The 17809-nt window shown below is 42.4% G+C and overlaps 1 protein-coding gene across 3 annotated transcripts in view; it reads left to right on the top strand.

Annotated features, from left to right (window-relative positions):
• The window catches only part of FAM120A (family with sequence similarity 120A), a 48022-nt gene extending 30455 nt beyond the window's left edge, over nt 1-17567 (top strand). For 2 of the 3 annotated variants that reach the window (XM_053954178.1, XM_053954177.1), the window contains exons 11-18: nt 3362-3611; nt 4330-4444; nt 5981-6190; nt 6971-7154; nt 8017-8154; nt 9576-9717; nt 13051-13147; nt 15636-17567. In XM_053954178.1, the coding sequence (XP_053810153.1) occupies nt 3362-3611; nt 4330-4444; nt 5981-6190; nt 6971-7154; nt 8017-8154; nt 9576-9717; nt 13051-13147; nt 15636-15947 (1448 nt within the window). In that variant the 3' untranslated portion in view covers nt 15948-17567. The remainder of the gene's footprint in view (nt 1-3361; nt 3612-4329; nt 4445-5980; nt 6191-6970; nt 7155-8016; nt 8155-9575; nt 9718-13050; nt 13148-15635) is intronic. The other variant, XM_053954180.1, reaches the window with a different exon arrangement.
• The last annotated feature ends 242 nt before the right edge of the window (nt 17568-17809 follow it).

The raw sequence follows: 17809 nt of genomic DNA, 5'->3' as shown, positions 1-17809 counted from the left end.
CTAATTGTGTTTGGCTGCCAAGGGCACGGTGCTTGCTGTGCTGCCCTTCCCTCACAGGGGGTGGAAACCAAGGGTCTCCCTTGCTCTGCTTGTCAAGCCCTGAACCAGGTTATTTCTGTGTCCTGATAAATGCATGTGTGTAGTGAAACCATCTGCTCTTTCTGCTCGGTGGCAAAAGGCACACTTGCACAAGCTGTCAGAGCTCCTGGTTGGATCCCAAGGTTTGTTACTTTAAGCCCAGCAGCCTTGCGACATGCTGTTCCCATCGCAGATGTACTCAGCGGCGCTGGCCCTGCAAAGAGGAAAGCCGTGTCTCTTGGGCAGTAGCCCTTGTGCAAAATCAAATGTCCTGAGCTCAAGCTGTGCTGGCAGGAAGGATTGTAAGGTTAAAAATCATAGTTAATGAATAAGACCAGAACCACTGGTGCTGTGCTTGGCAACCAGAGCTCTGCTGGGCTGCTGTGGCTGATGCCTTCAGAGTCTGTAATGGCAGTCAGGTGTTCATTAAACGGGTTACTGTTGTGCAGGTTGATGTGGACCCTCTTTGCTAACCGTAGCATGTTGTGAGGGCACTGTTGAAAGCAGAGGTCCATGTATTGTGGGGTGCCTCAGGCCTCAGTGAGTATTCATACATGCTGATGAGCAGTAGGATGAGGTTTGGTATGAAAACACTATAATACACACCATGGTAATGGGGCTGAACGTGCTGATTTTAGTTGTAGTCTATGTAGTTCTCAGGCACTGCTTATTTCTCAGTGGAAGTCATGGGAGGAAATGCCATACATCCTCTGCCATATATGATTCTGTCAGCTGAGAATGCAGTGAGTTTGGCAGCAGTCTCAGTGGAGGTTGTTCAAAGGTTTAAGAAATGCCCTGGAAAAATTAGTGGGTATGGACAAGTCCTGGATTCATCTGTTAGGTTAAATGCTAATTTTGGGTGGACAGTGCTAGAGTTGCTTGTTAATGGATTCAGCTGCAATTCCTCATCCCCATCACTCAGAGAGGAAACTCTGTTCCAGCACACTAGATTGACCTTTGTGTTAAACCTTCTCACAAGAAGCATGGTTACTTGCACCCAGCTGTGGGTCCTCAGCACAGGGCATGGATCTGCAGGAGTAAGTCCAGAGAAGGCAATGAAGATGTTCTGAGGGCTGGAACTCTTCTGCTGTGGAGGCACTCTGGAAGGACTCTTTAGCCTGGAGAAGACAAGGCTCCAAGGAGAATTAGATCCCTTTCCAGTACCTAAAGGGACTCCAAGAGAGCTGCAGATGAACTTTGGACAAGGGCCTGGAGTGACAGGACAAGGGCAATTGCTTCCTGAGGGCAATTGTGGAATATTGGGAAGAAATTCTTCCTTGTGAAAGTGGTGAGGCCCCGGCACAGGTCGTCCTGCCACAGTGGGGGATGGAACAAGGTGGGCTTTAAGGTCTGTTCCCACTCCAGCCATTCTATGGGTCTTGTATATTATTATTATTTAGCACAGCATAGAAGGCAGTGTGCATCTCTAGCATGACCCGTGTAGCACATGGCTGAAGAACAGACTGAGATATTCTTCCTGTGGCCTTCATGTCACAGGGCCATAGAAGTTCTCATCCACAGATTAAAAGCTTTGAACCATATTTGAATGTTGAAACATAAGGTAGAACACGTAGACGTAAAGCATAGATGTTTCCTTCTTCTAAGCTTAAGAAGTGTATTCAGTATAAGTGAAAGAAACATTGAGATACACTGGTGGTGTGTACAGCTTTGCTTCTGATATCTAAAGCAATTACAGAACAATTTGAAAGCAGACATAAAAGACATACTTCTGTTTGTGTTTGCTGTTGCGGGCCTAAGCAAGCAGAGAAACCCAGACAGATGAGCTGTGCAGTAGGGCAGAGTAGCTCTGCTGACTGTTAGAGCCCATCTTTAGAGTGTAGTGGTGTGTAAAACCTGGGAGCAACCAAAATAGAACATGATTTTATAGTGAGGTGACCAACTAAATATATCAGAGTGTTTATTTGCATTGCTGCATCTGATCTTTGTAAAACTGCCCTGAGCTCTGTGAAGAATAACTGTAATGCTAGGCTGGGTTTATTCCCGAAAAGCAGGAGAGCTCTTTGGGATGTTCTGGAGCTTTTCTCTGTAATCCTGACCATCACCTCTGCTGTGGTTTGCCTGCCCCTGGCTATAGAATCACACATTAGGTTTTGCCCCATTGCTTTGTAGCCATCAGGCCTGTGCTGGCACCAGTGGGATGTATTCCCCAGGCTTTATCCAGTGGATTTCTAGCAGAAAGAGCAGGTCTGGGCTCCTTCAGGGAATCTCCCCAGGCTGTAACCTGAACCTGCACTAACAAGTTCCTTGAACCTTTCCACACTGCATAACTGGCTCAGAGTTAGAAGGGTGCAGGCACACTGTGAACTCTCAGGCTCAGGGTTGCTCCAAGGCCAAAGGTATCGTGTCTCAGCCTTGACTTGAACTTGTGTTCTGTTTTGGTTGTCTTCAATCAGAAGAATAGAGATGATTTAGCAGCAATGTAGAGTGAACTGTCTTCGTGCTGATGCAGATGAAAGGGAGATTAGGCACAAAATCACTAACCTTTTCATAGAAATCAGTGCAATAAATGGGAAGGCTTAATATAAAGTAATGTTTTGTAAAATTTTTAGGGAGAACTCCACACTTGCCTATATTTGAGATCTCATTCCATTGCAGTAGCTGAACAGCTACAAACAAGTATAGTAATACCAGGTTTAAATATGATTCAAATCACTAGGATCATATTGTTCTTAAAAGACCACCTATGGAATATGTTTGTGTTTATGTACTATTTTTATTTATTGCTGTAGGTTTCTGATCATACACAAGTATTGTCAAATATGACAGTATGATCACACACAGATATGACAAAGATATTAGAGGGGAAAATTGCACTTTTAAGTTAAAATCACAAAGTGATTTACATTGGAAGGGACCTTAAACACCGTCCATTTCCAATCCTCTGCCGTGGGCAGGAACACATTCCAGTAGACCAGGTTTCTTCAAGGCCTGTCCACCCTGGCATTGAACACTTCCAGGGAAAATTGTGCTGTTTGTTTTAGAAAAATATGTGTATTTCCTCTATGTTGTATATTCATTTGAAAATATTAGCATGATGTTCCTAGTGTACGCATGTCTGTATACACCTAATTTGTAAGTGATCATAATTAAAAGATATTTCATGCAGGGTTTGAATTACCTGGGCAGTATAATCCAACACATTATTGCAGTCTCAAAGTGATGCTTTTTGAATCAAAATCTCTTGCATGTGAAGTTTGAAATAAGTGCTGGAATATGAAATACTAAGTCAGGCTGATTTCTTTCTGCTGTTGCCATTCTGCAGTTTCACCGGTGATAATTAAGGAATGGGCTGCTTACAAAGGCAAATCTCCTCAGACCCCTGAGTTGGTGGAAGCCCTCGCCTTCAGGGAGTGGACCTGCCCAAACCTGAAGAAGCTGTGGCTGGGCAAAGCCGTGGAAGACAAGAACCGACGGATGAGGGCATTCCTGGCCTGTATGCGATCAGACACACCAGCAATGCTCAACCCAACTAATGTGCCCACTCATCTTATGGTGCTCTGCTGTGTGCTGAGGTTAGTGTCACCTCCAGGGGCATCAGAACCGAGGAAAGGTTTTACTCTGGGATCTCTAGAAATTCATATTTGCAGCCTCACTGGGAGAGGGGGTTTGGTTGTAGAAAAGCATGTGTGTAGTTCTTTTTCAGTCTCTAAACGGAAGACAGAAAAGATCTTGCGTTGCAAAGAGGTTGTATCATTTGAATTAGTTTTACCTTAGTGTACTCAAGACTTCACCTCGGTAAAAAAAAACAACTTTTGGGGCCTCAGAGCGTTCTGTGGGTGAAGTTGTACACAAAGGTTTCCAGATTTCCAAAGAAAAAGTCACGAGTTCCAAAATCCTGAACTGTTTAATTTTCATATTGAAAATTGACAGAGGAACTGGGAGATGCTTACATTTGGGGTAATTATTTAAGACAACTAGCTTATAATTCTTTCAGAATCCAAGGTTAGCATCTTAAATATGGTAAAATCTAATTGAAATAAAATCTAATTTAATATCATTTTTGAGAATGATAAATGTAGATTTGTCTGTTGAAGTTCATCTTGCCTTTTGAGCACTAAAACACTGTTTCTCCTTATAGGCTACTTGGTATGCAAAAAAAAGTGGTATCTTAAAGCTCCTCTTTTCACTGGCACAGCATGTTTCTCTCCTATCACATGTCCCGTATCTGCCGTGCTGATTTCTGACTTAGCCATTAAGAAGCCACTGACTGAGGCTGTGCTTCCCTTGCAGGTATATGGTACAGTGGCCGGGGGTGCGCATTCTGCGTCGCCAAGAACTTGATGCTTTCCTTGCCCAGGCATTGTCTCCAAAGCTCTATGAACCTGACCAGCTTCAGGAACTCAAGGTAATTCTTAACTAGGACTTAGATAATTTAAGAGATTTGTTTCCAGCTGATCCAGCAATTAACTATAGTGACTGATCTATATGTGCCTCACTAAAAGCCTATACGTTCCAAAATGTTAGTAATAGTGGCTTAAAGTATTGCAGAGATGGCTGCAATGGTCTGCAATGTCCATTTTCCAAACACAACACAATAAATCAAAATCACAGGCTGGGTTGGGTTGGGTTGGGAGGGACCTTAAAGCCCATCTCATTCCACTCCCTGACATGGGCAGGGACACCTTCCACTATCCCAAGTTTCTCCAAGCCCCAGCCAACCTGGCCTGGAACACTTCCAGGGATGTTGAGCCCACAGCCTAAATGACATCTAGGGGTAGAGATTTTGGCAAAGGTATCTATTACAGAGTTATCAAAGTCTCACTTCTTTCTTAAGATCTGATGCAAAGAGGAAGAAACTCCACTGTAAAAATCACTGTTCTTAGAGACCTAAGAAAGGAATTCCCAGAGAAAATATTCTTTCCATTCCAGCACAGAACAAATGGCCAGTGATAGCAGATAATATTTTGTTTTAATAGTAATTTTTTTTGGTTTTCAATCATACATAAAGTAATGTGGATTACTTCCATAAGATATGTTGGTTAGCTGGAAGATGCAGTAATTCCCTCAGAGTTGTTACTGTCTTCACAGGAAGCAGCTTGTGAAGTCAGACATAAAGAGCAGCTGAATTTGATTGAACCCAGCCATGTGTCTGCAAAATGAGCGGGAGATTCTTTGGGCTCTTAAAGGTTGCTTATGCATAAGGAAGGTGGTAATGGAGTTTAATTTTAAAATTTAATACCAAGGTCTTGAAAATGTTCCCAAGCAAGGGCTGATATTTTGAGAAGTATTTCAGAGAACACTAGTAGTAATATTTTCTTATGCCAGAACTAAAAATACACTTGCTGCAAGCAAATCCTTTTTGCTTTCACTACTACCTATTATTCACTGTTTAATTCTACCTTAGTGTCCCTATCCTACCTCCTAAATAAAGCTGTTATATGCATTCACAATACTTTGTTATTAAGAGATGTGTTCTTAAAGCAAAATCTTGAATCAAATTAATAGAAAATCCATTATAAAGGAGTTAAGAAAGAAATGTGTTTCATGGGAACAAAAATGGAATTGGAAAGTTGAGCTCATTCCTGAGATGTTCGGCTACACATCTCAGAAGCATTTAATTCTTTGGAATAAAATTTTGAATGAAGTTTTCTAGTGCTAATTTCCTGTAAGTGTCTTTAGAAATAGTTTCCTGCACTTCGTGTTGAGAAAATAGGGGTTTCTGTTTATCTCTGGTCTCCAGAGCCAGGTGTATGGGACAACAGCTTTTCTGAAGATGCACAATTATGAGGTTCTGGGGCATTCTTCTGCTCAAACCTCTGAAAGTCTGGATAAGCTTTTAAAATCCCTCTGTTCGCAAGGGTTTTAAAAATAATGTAACTATTGGAATAAGTTTGAATTATATCTCATTGCGATCTTATGTATTCACTCTGGTTTTGAACAGATTGAGAATCTGGATCCCCGCGGAATCCAGCTGTCTGCTCTCTTTATGAGTGGTGTGGACATGGCTCTTTTTGCCAACGATGCCTGCGGACAGCCGATTCCATGGGAGCACTGCTGTCCCTGGATGTATTTTGATGGGAAATTATTCCAGACCAAGCTCATCAAAGCAAGCCGGGAGAAAGTTCCGCTCATCGACCTCTGTGATGGTCAGGTGTGTAGTTGTGCGGGGTAATGGAGTGTCCATGTGTCCACAAGGGTTCCATGGCGTGGGTTGTCATTCACCACATGTGTCACGTCTGCTTTTAAAGGCAGATATGAGGGGAATGGCTAATGGGTGGGTTTTGCTGTTTAGTTCCTTATTTCTTGAGGAGTAGGATGGCATTTGAATACATTTGGAAGAAGAGGCATCAAGTTGAATTTGATTTTTTTTTTTCTCTCTGGAAATGGAAACACTGATATGATTAATGGCCAAGTTGGAAACTCTGCTCATTTGTTCAAGTCCCACCTTTTTGGGTCAGACTTTCCAAAGGACTAAGCTGCACTGGGTGTGTAGTGAAAGAAAATGGGTGTTTTTTAACTGATTTGACAGACTGTGTAGTCATTCTTGGGGTTCTCAGCTCAAAATCATGCAAAGTTACTATCCACCTGTAAAACCAGGAAACTGATAAAAGACTTTACTGAATAACCCAAATTTTTTGTTTTTAACTTTTTGAAAGATATGAAATAGTGTCCCTTTTTTCGTGACTTGAGGGAACCTGAGCCTAACTTCGCTACTGATGGTGGCTGTGGTGCCTTCTCAGGGTTATAACCCTCCAGGCATGTTTCAGCCTGTATGCACAGACTTTGGTTTGCAGTCCAGGTTTAGGATGATGATTCTGTCTCTACTTCTCTATTATATTGGGTTTTCCTTTGAATTTGTTGTGTAAATGTAGCTTTATACAAATGAAATGAGAATTTTAATGTCCCTCTGTGACCTTCTCTTTATTCCTAGGCTGAGCAGGCAGCCAAGGTTGAAAAGATGCGTCAGAGCATCCTAGAAGGATTAAATTTCTCCAGGCAGAACCATCCTCTCCCTTTCCCACCTCCACCTGCCATGCCTTTCTATCCAGCTTCTATGTATCCTCGACACTTTGGGCCAGTCCCACCACCTCAGGGCAGGGGGAGAGGCTTTGCTGGTAAGTGATGGGACAGCGGTGCCACACATTACCTTACCTCGCACATTCCCAAAACTACCAACTCTCGTCAATTTCATAGGGAAAATACAGAAAAGCAAGTGGTCAGCTTGTGTTGGCATGTGCCAATCACTGTATTTTGGGGTTGCTTTTATTAGCCCAGTGGTATGGAATGTGCTGTATTGCTGTGTACTTTCATCAGGATTTTAGTAACTATGCCAGATCAAAATGTTTTTACTGTTGTTGTTGAACTAGAAAAAAGAGGAATGGATTGACACTGGGCAGTATGAAAAAGCTTTGATTTGCACAGTAAATTGGTTCAAAACATTTATAAATTACCAGACACAGTTCAACTGTCAGGGCTGAAGACAACCTTTCCCCCTCCCCACTCCTCTGTGTTTTGCTGCAGTCATATAACCATTGGCACCCTCAAGTGTAAATACTGACATAACCATTCCAGGCTGTTCCTAGAATTGCTCCCTTCCTCAAAATCTCTCCATACCAAGGCCCAGAGGTGTATAGATACTGGCCACAGGCATTTCAGGGGTGCCATGACTGTAGCTACCAGTGCTCACTGCCAGAAAAACTGTCACAAGCCTTTACAATGCCATAGAAGTTGGGATCCCATTCCAAGCCCCAAGGCCTGCCCTTCGGATCAGAGGCTCCCTGCTGGCTGAGACAGCAGCACACCTTTGGCCAGGGCTCCCTGCAGCATTGCCTACAGGAGCCTGGCCCGTGGGAGCGTGGCCCTCCCGCCTGGCCCTGGAAGGGTGGAAGGAGGCAGCAACCTCTCTGCTGGGGCCTTCCCGGTTGCTTGGCCCCCTCACAGCTTTTCCCCTGTCTTTCTTTACCCTGGGTCTAACAGGAGTCTATGGCTTCGGAGGCCCTTATGGGGAAACAGTAGCCACAGGCACTTACCGGGCCTTCCGGGTGGCGGCAGCGGCAGGACACTCCGGAGCCTTCTCTGGCAATGACAGCAACAGGACTAGCAAGTTTCAGGGCGGTAATTATACCCAAACCCCTTTTCTTAGAGCTTCTGGCAACGGCTTCCTCCACTGTACGGGTTGGTCTGAGGCTTTCCTACTGACTCCCTGTCGTCTTAACTGTCTCAGCTTCCCTCTCTAGAGCCTGCCCGGCTGCTGTCCGCTCTGCTCCCGTCCCTGCCGCAAGCCCCCAGCGCCAGCCCTCCTTGTGCCAGAAACCTCCTCCAAACACAGGAGAGCCCAAAACCCAGTGGGCAGCCTGTCTCCTGTGCTCCCACTGGTGAAGAGGGCATCTGTAACCCACTGGCCTCTGTATTAACAGGGAATTTCCAAAATCTGGGGACAGTTGAGCTTTTTCAAAGACCAGCATAGAAATGACTGACTTTGGTATTACTTCTGAGCCCTAGTTTGCTGGCATCAGTGCTGGTGTGGACACAGGAGTGGGATTTACTTCCCTACCTGTGTACCCATTGCTCACTTCCTGTATGATGTGAGATGATGGAAACCTGTTGAGGGTAAATTTTTCCCACATATTTAGCTGTTCTTTCTGGCCTCTGAGCTTTTATCCTAAGAGCAAACACACCTCTAGTGCTTCATACTAGTGTGGATAACTTTGGCCGAGCAAACCATCTGCATTTGGAGCTGAAGGACTTGCACAGGGAAGTAGAAGTCTTCTGGATGTAATCAGTAGTGTAGTTCCCAGCCTATAACATTTGGAGACTAATTATGCCTGTGTAAATGCTGTGGTTTGTAACCCTTTTTGTGCTGATGATCTTACCAGTAACATCTTGCTCAGTTCACATACCTGGATTTCTTGAAATATATGTTATGCCCCAGAGCTGATTTAGTATAAAGACATGAGCAACTTGAACAAAAGTTGTAGTTGCATCTTAGACAACTGTAACTTTAGCTGCCTTCTTTGAGGGGGAATGATGAATACACCTTTTAAACTAGATCTGTTTGAATGCTACATTTTTATAGCAACTTAGTGTTAGTAGAGCTTATCCAGCCTAGTAAGTTCTTTATTGCCAATATAATCTGTGAGATCTGTGCTTATACTTGCTGTTGGCTAAAAAGTGCCTTGAACCTGCAAGAATTCCTTCTTCAAGAATGCAGGAAAAAAACAATCTTCAGCCAGCTTGTAAAATTCCCCTGGTTTCTTGAAGCCTATCTCAAGTATATTTTTAATTACTGAAACCGAAGCATTCATGTCAGATAATTTTTCTTTTCAGAATTCATATGTATGTTTAAAAAGGGGTGGGGAGAAACAGGCTCTTGGAATTCTAACACTTCTGGAATACTGCAAAATTAGCAATAATCTCACAGTATCCCTAGAGGAAATGGGTTATGTGGTGAAATCTGGGCAAACAGCTTTCCACTCACTTGGAACTTTACTGTGATTATTGTGAAGGTCAAAGTTTGGTTTTGCTTTTATGTGCAGGAGTCCAACCTATTCCTTCTCAGGGAGGGAAACTTGAAATTGCCGGCACTGTAGTCGGCCATTGGGCTGGAAGCAGACGTGGACGAGGGGGGAGAGGGCCATTTCCTCTGCAGGTGGTGTCCGTGGGAGGACCAGCCAGAGGGTAAGTGCCAGCATGGGAATGTGTTTCTCACGTGGGATTTAATGACTGGGGAAGCAAGGAAAACAGGGAGAAGCTGGAAGCAGTAGAGATAGCATATGACACACTTTAGGACGCATAGGGTCGATTATACCCACTGAATATTCAAGAAAAACATTGGCCTTCCTTTTAAGATGCTTTTCACCAGTTATTTGTATAGGTATAAGCATTTTTATGTGCAAATAAAATTCATACTCAATCTGAAATATATATATATATATATATATATATATATATACACACAGAGAGGTTGCTTTTGCATGAGGAGATGACTTTGGGACTTTTCCATTAAACCAGTAGATACATTACATTAAAATCCTTTCTTTTTTATGGAAGGACATTTATTAAGAAGCATGATAACAGTTTTAATAACTACATTATGTAAGCGTGTGAAGCAGAAAACACCTGAAGGGCTGAGTTTAATAGTTTTCTGAGTTTAATAGTTCTCTGTTACAGTCATGATGGAAGTGTGCTTAAAAGAATATTAATTTCTTCAGCTCTTCCACTTCATTTCACTACACTGAAGTTATAGGTGCTCAGCATGTCTGAAAACCAAGTACTTTATTGCAAAAATATCTAGTTTGTTACTTTTAAGATGGTATTTTTTCCATAGGCTTGCTGGTTCTGTGCCTTAAAGAACTCTCTTTATCTTTCATTAAGGTTGTGTCTATTACAGGAGACAATCCTAAAGTACTATGATTTATGTATGGTGTCTGTCTGTATTAGGAGTGGTGTAAAGCTGATGGATTTATTGCCACCTTGAGCTAGGGAGCAGCAGTGTGAAAGACTGCACTGCATGAATTTCATCTATCTGTTAATTTACTCCAATGTGCACTATGAAGCTTCATGCTGGAGTCAGCCAGAGCTGTTGGAATGCCTGTCATATTGGGCTGAGTGAAGAGCTGGGTTAATCTGAAGCACTGGGAGAATAGGAGCTGCTGTAGAGCCAGGGAGAGGCAGGAGCAATGGGAAACAAATGTCAACCAGTTCAGTGGCTGCAGAGCTGACCCTTTGAGGGGACCCCATTTAGCTAGGACTGCCCAGTTCTCAAGAATGAGATCCAGCTGCCAAAAGAGAAGCATTGAGTGTTGTTTTAGGCACCTGTGGCACCTGTCAGGCACCTGTGTGGGTGTGGGGGGGTTTTGGGAGCCCTGCGCTGATCCAGAGCAGCATCTGGAGAGAGTGGGAGTGAGCAAAGATGCCTCACTGAACCTCATTGAAATGAGGTTCTTGGATGATCATCAGTTCTGTTTTTCATGAGGATACATGAGCAGAGCTGGTTGCTTCTCCCAGTGATCTGCACTCTGTGTGGGGAGGTGCTGCTGATGATGGCTGGTGTCCTGCCAAAGCCAGTGTCTGCCAAAGCACTCTGAGCAAGGTCTGTGGGCAGCCTAGGGCTCAGAGCTCGCTTACATCCACACAAGACAGCAGTTCATCCATCTCCTGAAGAGGGAAATACCTGAATTCATGCAGAACATCGGTAGCCGGGAACTGAGAACTCTCCTTATCTGGGAAGTGAACAGATCACTGAAAGGGTGTTGCTGCTCCTGCCTGTAGCTTTATGACAGAGAAATATGATTTTTCAGTAGTAGATTTCAATTTGAGATAAAATGCCTGAAGTTTCTTTTTGTTGGAGGTACTGTCTTAAGGCAGTAATGTTTGGTGCAGATTGTCGCTCCAAAGAGGCAGGAAAACTATCAATGTCAGATCTTCCTGTTTCCATCAGATCAGCACTGATAGGACATTGGTCACATGTAGAGTTACTGGAATAGGCTAGAGGGAAAATGACTGCAGGCAGCTTACCTGTTTGTTGGGTCAGTTGATACTAAAGTAGAACCAATAGGAAAACATGAGTTAAGGGAAAACTTATGTCAAGGGTTCTGCCTAAAGACAGAATCACAGAACCATAGAATATTTTGAGTTAGAAAGGAGCCAAAAGGATCACGGAGTCCCACCCTTGGTCCTGCACAGACACCCCAACAATCCCACCCTGGGCATCCCTGGCAGCGCTGTCCAAAAGCTCCTGGAGCTCTGGCAGCCTCGGGGCCATGGCCATTCCCTGGGGAGCCTGGGCAGTGCCCAGCACCCTCTGGGGGAAGAACCTTTCCTGATCTCCAATGCTTTAACAACAGGTTCATGTTAGTAGAGGTTATTTCCTACCAAAGGTCACAACTAGGAAACAGCACAGCAGATTGTCTTAGTTCATGGCCCAGTTTTGCACACTTGTATTCCATTTTTATCTCTTTCAGCAGAGGGGACTGGGTCAGGCTTGTTCACCCCATTGCTTCATGTCTCTGCAATGCTGAGCTCAGATTTTGTTCTTACTGTGTAAAATTATACCAGCTGCTTTGTATTAGCGTCAATCCATCAGTGTATTTAGTTTGATTTTCTGAGGGGGAAAAGTTTTTCTCAGCTACTTGAAGGGCACGCTTTGAACTTTGACCTAAAGAGAGCCAGTGAGATTGGCAAGGAGGGAACACAGTGAGAGGGACTCACATGCAAATCACAGCTCCTCTCTTTTCATTCTCTGCTGTTGCTTCTAAACCCCAGCACTGCCCTGGGCAGCCTGTACCAGGGCTTGACCCTTTCTGTGAACAAATTTTTCGAAATATATCTAATCTAAGCCACCTCCCCTGGCACAACTTGAGACCAAGGTGAGACTGTTTGGTTTCATCTAATGTAATCTGTACTGAATCACAACAAAAACTACCACGTAATGTGTCTAAGTTGGGAGTCTCCATTGGAAAACATCCCAACTTACCAACTGCCACATGCCAGATAAAGGTGAAACTCCTTTATTCCCTCAGTTTCTTAGATAATTTTGTGCCTACACAACTTTTTAATTCTGCCTCACTTTTTTTTATCAGAGCCTGTCTCTTGTGTTTACATTGGGAACTGTTACTTAATGGGGGAAATGGCTTTCTATGTGGTTCAAATTGCTATTTTTGTAAGGTGAAACTATTTTGAGCTCTGGTTTTAAAGTGCCATGAAGATAATTTGGCACTTGGAAAATGTTTCTGCAAAGCTTGAAAATATAATTTATTGTTTCGTTTGAATGGAAATCTAGAAAGAGACATTTTATTGCTCTGGACCTGAAAGGTTTGTTGGGTTTGATACAATTGCAAACAGCAGAACCCTGCAATTCAGAATTAGGTATCTTTCCTCTTTCAAGATGTGTTGATGATAGGCACTAGACCGTAAAGCTACGGAAATAATAGTCTGGCAAAACTAAGTGTAAAGCAGTTGTAAACAAAACTGATCAGTGTTTTATTTTCTCCTCTTGCCCCACCCCTGCAGGCGACCTAGAGGAGTTATCTCCACTCCGGTGATAAGAACTTTTGGAAGAGGTGGAAGGTACTATGGGCGAGGTTATAAAAGCCAGGGAGCAATTCAGGTAATGAAGCCATGTGCCTGACTGCAGCACTCTCTGTGACGGGCTGGGCTGGGGTGGATTCCAGACCAGCACCACTTTAACAGCTACAAGTGTTTCTGGCGACCTGTGGAAGCTGTGAGCAGCACAGCGGTGACAGGACAGGCTGGTGTCACAGCTCACTTAAAGCAAACTTTGCTTCTAAAGACAGATGTGGAAGAATGTATTTTGACATGAATCCTGTGCCTACACAGCTCTAACCAGCCACGGGAGTAGAAGAAAATTTAGAAAATGGGAGAAATACAAAGCTGAAACAAATTAGCAGTTCTGTTCCTGCCCCACTCTTCCCTAGTTTCTTTTCTGGGACCACAGTCCAGCCTCATGAAGGAAAGTTTGTAGCAGTGAAGGATCTTTGCTGCTGCCGTGCTCCAGATGTAAGAGATCACTCTAAACTTCTTGGGAATAGCAGAGCAACCTTTCCCCCTGAGCATGCGGGTTCCTTCCTGGTGACACCCTGCAAACCGTCCATGGATCATGACTTCTGTCTGTTCCATGGATCCTTCAAATATAGCTGAGGCACACTGCTGATCTGTATGAGATGCCAGTTGCTTTCAGAGTTCTGTTTTCCTCCCTTTTCCATGGTTCTGGCAGCTATGCAGTTTGGATGAATGAGTAGTAAATAGTTGAAAAAACTTCCACAATAAATATGTCATGTGGATATGCCATTTGTCAGGGAGACCTGAGAGTAGGGGGATGTTTTCAGGTGTCAGACAGTAAAAGAATGTTCTCCAGTAGATAATGAAGCAACTGTTAACTTCCAGTAAAATTTATTGTTTTACAGGTGTAAAAATTCAAATGCTTCTTTCTTGTTAAATTGCTGTGTACGCAGACTATATGTCTACAAATGTACCTGTGGATCTGAAACTTTGCATCTTTAAGTAGAAAAGAAACCACTGTGTTAATAATAGGGCATTTAATTTCTGAGTACCTTAAGCTTTGAAATAAAGGAAATACTGAAAACGAGCTCCCAAATGCTCCAGGCTTACTACAGGTGTACATATTGGGAGTATAGTTCAAGTAGTAGCTGCAGGTGTCTTGACAAGTGCCATCAAGGATGAGTATTTGCATTTTTATTAATGATATGTAATTTGGATGGTAAATACTTGTGATCACAAGGACCTATGTGTAAAATTGTGCCTGGAGAAGATATTTTCTATGGACCTGAGCTGATTGCATTTTGTGGTCATCAAGGCCATATAGGATGTTCCTTGTACAAGAAGAGAAAAAAGATTATTTAAAATGCGCGTGGCAGGGAGAACTTGGGAAGGTTCCCACACAGTGAGTGGACTGTGAGGGCCAGATGAGGCTGGGAGGTGCCAGTGGCCCCTCTGCCTCACTGAGACAGTGCCTGTGCAGGGCCAGGCTCAGCCCAAGGCATTTCCTCCCCTCAGCTTGGGAATCTAACCAAAACGAGCTCTTTGGATTTATCCAAGACAACAGACTGGTCTGTTTTGTCCCAAGATGAGACTTTTTACTCTTGTTCTGGAAAGAAACTAAAGCATGTCTTGAAATCTGAACTTAAGGATGTCTGTAAAGAGGCACAATGACAGTGATCAGTGTACCTTGTGCAGTCCCATACCTGTGCAGTGGGACTGAGAATTGTGATTATCTGGATAATGAGAATGCTAGAGAACAGCAGTTCTGACTCACCTGCAAAGTCCTTCTGTAAAATCCTTCAGCAGCTTACTGCAGGTGTTCTAGTAGGTAACAGTGGAGGTTTTTATACTGCAGAGCTGTTTGCTGTTGTTTGAGGTGTCCCTGTCTTAAGCCATTTCTTAGCACTTGACTTTGTGAACAGTGTGACAGACCAGTGTGCTGCTTCTTAGCAGCCTAACCTGCTTATTTGGGTTTGTTTAAAGCCTATTATGTTTCTGGAATGCTAAGATTAATTATAAATACTTAAAAACTAATTGTATGCTGCATCAGTCTGGTTTTTATGGCTATACTCAGTCTTGTACAATTTTACTATATGCTTTTTTATGAAAGCCTTTCCTAATCTTGGAAGCATATATCTTGGTGCAGGGAATAGTGCGCGGTGCCTCTGCACTCCTCCAAACGCTGGTTGGAAGCAGTCGTGTTTGTATTTGAGTAACATGGAATCCTGCCACTGAATCACAGCACACATTAACCAAGGAGCAAAGTGCAGCTGCACATTGATTCTCAGTTTCGGTGTTTCAGACATTTATGTAGCTCTGATGTTGTGAAAGGAGGGCAACAGCAAAGTTAAAACTAAAGCATTGCCCCAGGGGCATCAGAAGGCTCTGGGGAACACCGAAAATCCTCTCCGTGTATTTTGTGGGCCACTTATTCCAGCGATGCCTAATATTTGGTGTTCACTCATGACCCTGTGCCCTGCATGCTGCCTACTGTAGTGTCCTTATATCAGACTGTACATTTATATACATTTTTAGCACTGGTTCTTCAGTAATTCTCTTCTTTTTTTAACAACTAGGGCAAACCTCCTTACGCTGCTTCAGCAGAAGAAGTAGCCAAAGAACTTAAGTCAAAATCCGAGGAATCTAAATCCTCACTTGTGTCTTCAGATGGATCCCTGGCTGAAAATGGAGTTGTGACTGAGGAAAAACCAGCTTCCCAGATGAATGGGAATACAGGAGACATCAGGGCTTCCAATCAGTCTGAAAGTGCCTTGAGTAATGACTCTAAAATGTGCAATACGAATCCTCACTTAAATGCACTAAATGCAGACAGTGTTTGCCATAAAGATGATGCTCTTGAGGCCACTGTCTTAAAAAAAGAAGAGTAAACTTATTTTTTATAGAGGGTGAAGGATGTTGGGAAGGGTCAGGATTAGGAATATCTGGAAAGAAAGAGAGCCTACAGTTACGTACATTTTTTCCTTTCCGTAAGAGAAAAATGAGGACTTTGGAAATTCGGATCCCTCTTTGATGTCAGAGATTTAAACAACACTTTTTTTAGTTTTAACCAGTTGTAGTCAAAATGCTACAATAAAACAAAAAAAAAAAAAAAAAAAAAACAAAAAAAAAAGAATGAAGAGCATTTGACTCCCGCACTTAAAACGAAGTATACATAAAGTTTAAACTGGTTATGACAAAAGCTTGTAGTTTTGTTTTTTGAAATATAAAGAAAACAAATTTTGGCAGTCTTTAAGTATATATAGCTTAAAACTATAATTTTTAGTACTTGGCACCATATGTATGCCATTATATTTGATTTTGCATTACTGTGTCACAATAAAGCTTTCTTTAAGGCTTTGATTTCATGATTATGGGGGGAAAAAGGCACAACCACAGTTTTTTCTTTCTGAAATCTCATCACCGTTGCCGTGGTTCTTTTGTGTTAAAAATGTGCAAACTCTCGAAACTACCAATTCTCAGTAACACTGCAGTTCTGCTGAGTTCAATAGACATCATACATATGTTACGAGCGAGTTAAACGGAGATAAACTTGAAATCATAGAAGATACAAATGACCTTTCAAAACAAACACAATGTGTTAGGAAACTTTTTGTGACTAATACCATGCATCCGTGATCAATGAACTATGTGGTTTTGAATCAGACGTAGACCATTAGTACTACTATTTGAGCTAAACTTCTGCATGGTTCATGATTTTTAAAGTGTGTAGTTAATATTATGCATGTTATTGTCCTCTTTCTTCCATTCTTACAAGTACTGTGCCCATTTGCAAAACAAAAAAAAGCTAATAATCAGTAATAGTCCTATAAAAGATGTTAACTATGTTTAGTCATTGACTGATCTTGCTCTAACCTTAAAATTTTGTGATTATTGACCTCTGTTGCATTTATTCTAAAACTTAAAAAAAAAAATTATCTAGCCGTTTTGAATATCAACGTTACCCTGGTGTACTCATTGCTGTATGCATTATTGTTCTCTGTTGCTGTTTTATGCCTTCATATTAGCAAATATGAAATTCTGTGAAAAACAAAAAAAAAAAAAAAAACGCTTTGATCTTCAAAAAAAAAAGTACCCCCCTTCTGTAGCAGGAAACAAATGGCTTGTTCTTGAGAACTTTCCCATCAAGAATTTAGTATAAGCAAATATACCTGTATCATTTTGATGTTTTTGTTAGTGTTTCCAAACTTAATGTACTTCAAAATCAGAATCATTTCTTTATATTCGTTTTCATATAATTCTCCTGATGCTCTTCATCACACATTAGTGATCAGAAATGAGGTGTAATTCCCCATTCCCTGCCCGCCAGAGCTAAGTAGGTATCTTAATGTAAGTTGAAGGGAGTTCTGCCCCAACTCATGGATTGTGCAAGAATGAACTACTGTTGGGTTTGGCTGGTTGTAGATGGATTGTGGTGTGGTGTCTTTGAAGGCTATTGAATGCAACTTACAGTGCTTAATAAAAATCTTTATTCTTTTAGTATAAAATACTGTATGCCTTTTTTGTCAAGTATTTTTTTAATTAATATGTAAATAAAAGGTTTTCCTATGCCCAAGTCAAGTGGTTGAGTTACCAGGATCTGTGGTGTCCTCTTAAAAGGCAAAGGAGAGAAGCATGGCCTTTGTTTGTGGCTGCCCTATTCCTGGCAGTGTCCAAGGCCAGGTTGGACAGGGCTTGGAGCACCCTGGTCTAGTGGAAGGTGTCCCTGCCATGGCAGGGGTGGCACTGGATG

The sequence above is a fragment of the Vidua chalybeata genome, chromosome 12, assembly GCF_026979565.1.
Source record: "Vidua chalybeata isolate OUT-0048 chromosome 12, bVidCha1 merged haplotype, whole genome shotgun sequence".
Classification (NCBI taxonomy): Eukaryota; Metazoa; Chordata; class Aves; order Passeriformes; family Viduidae; genus Vidua; species Vidua chalybeata.
Note: the sequence above shows the minus strand (reverse complement) of the source record. Positions and strands in the feature narration are given on the sequence as shown.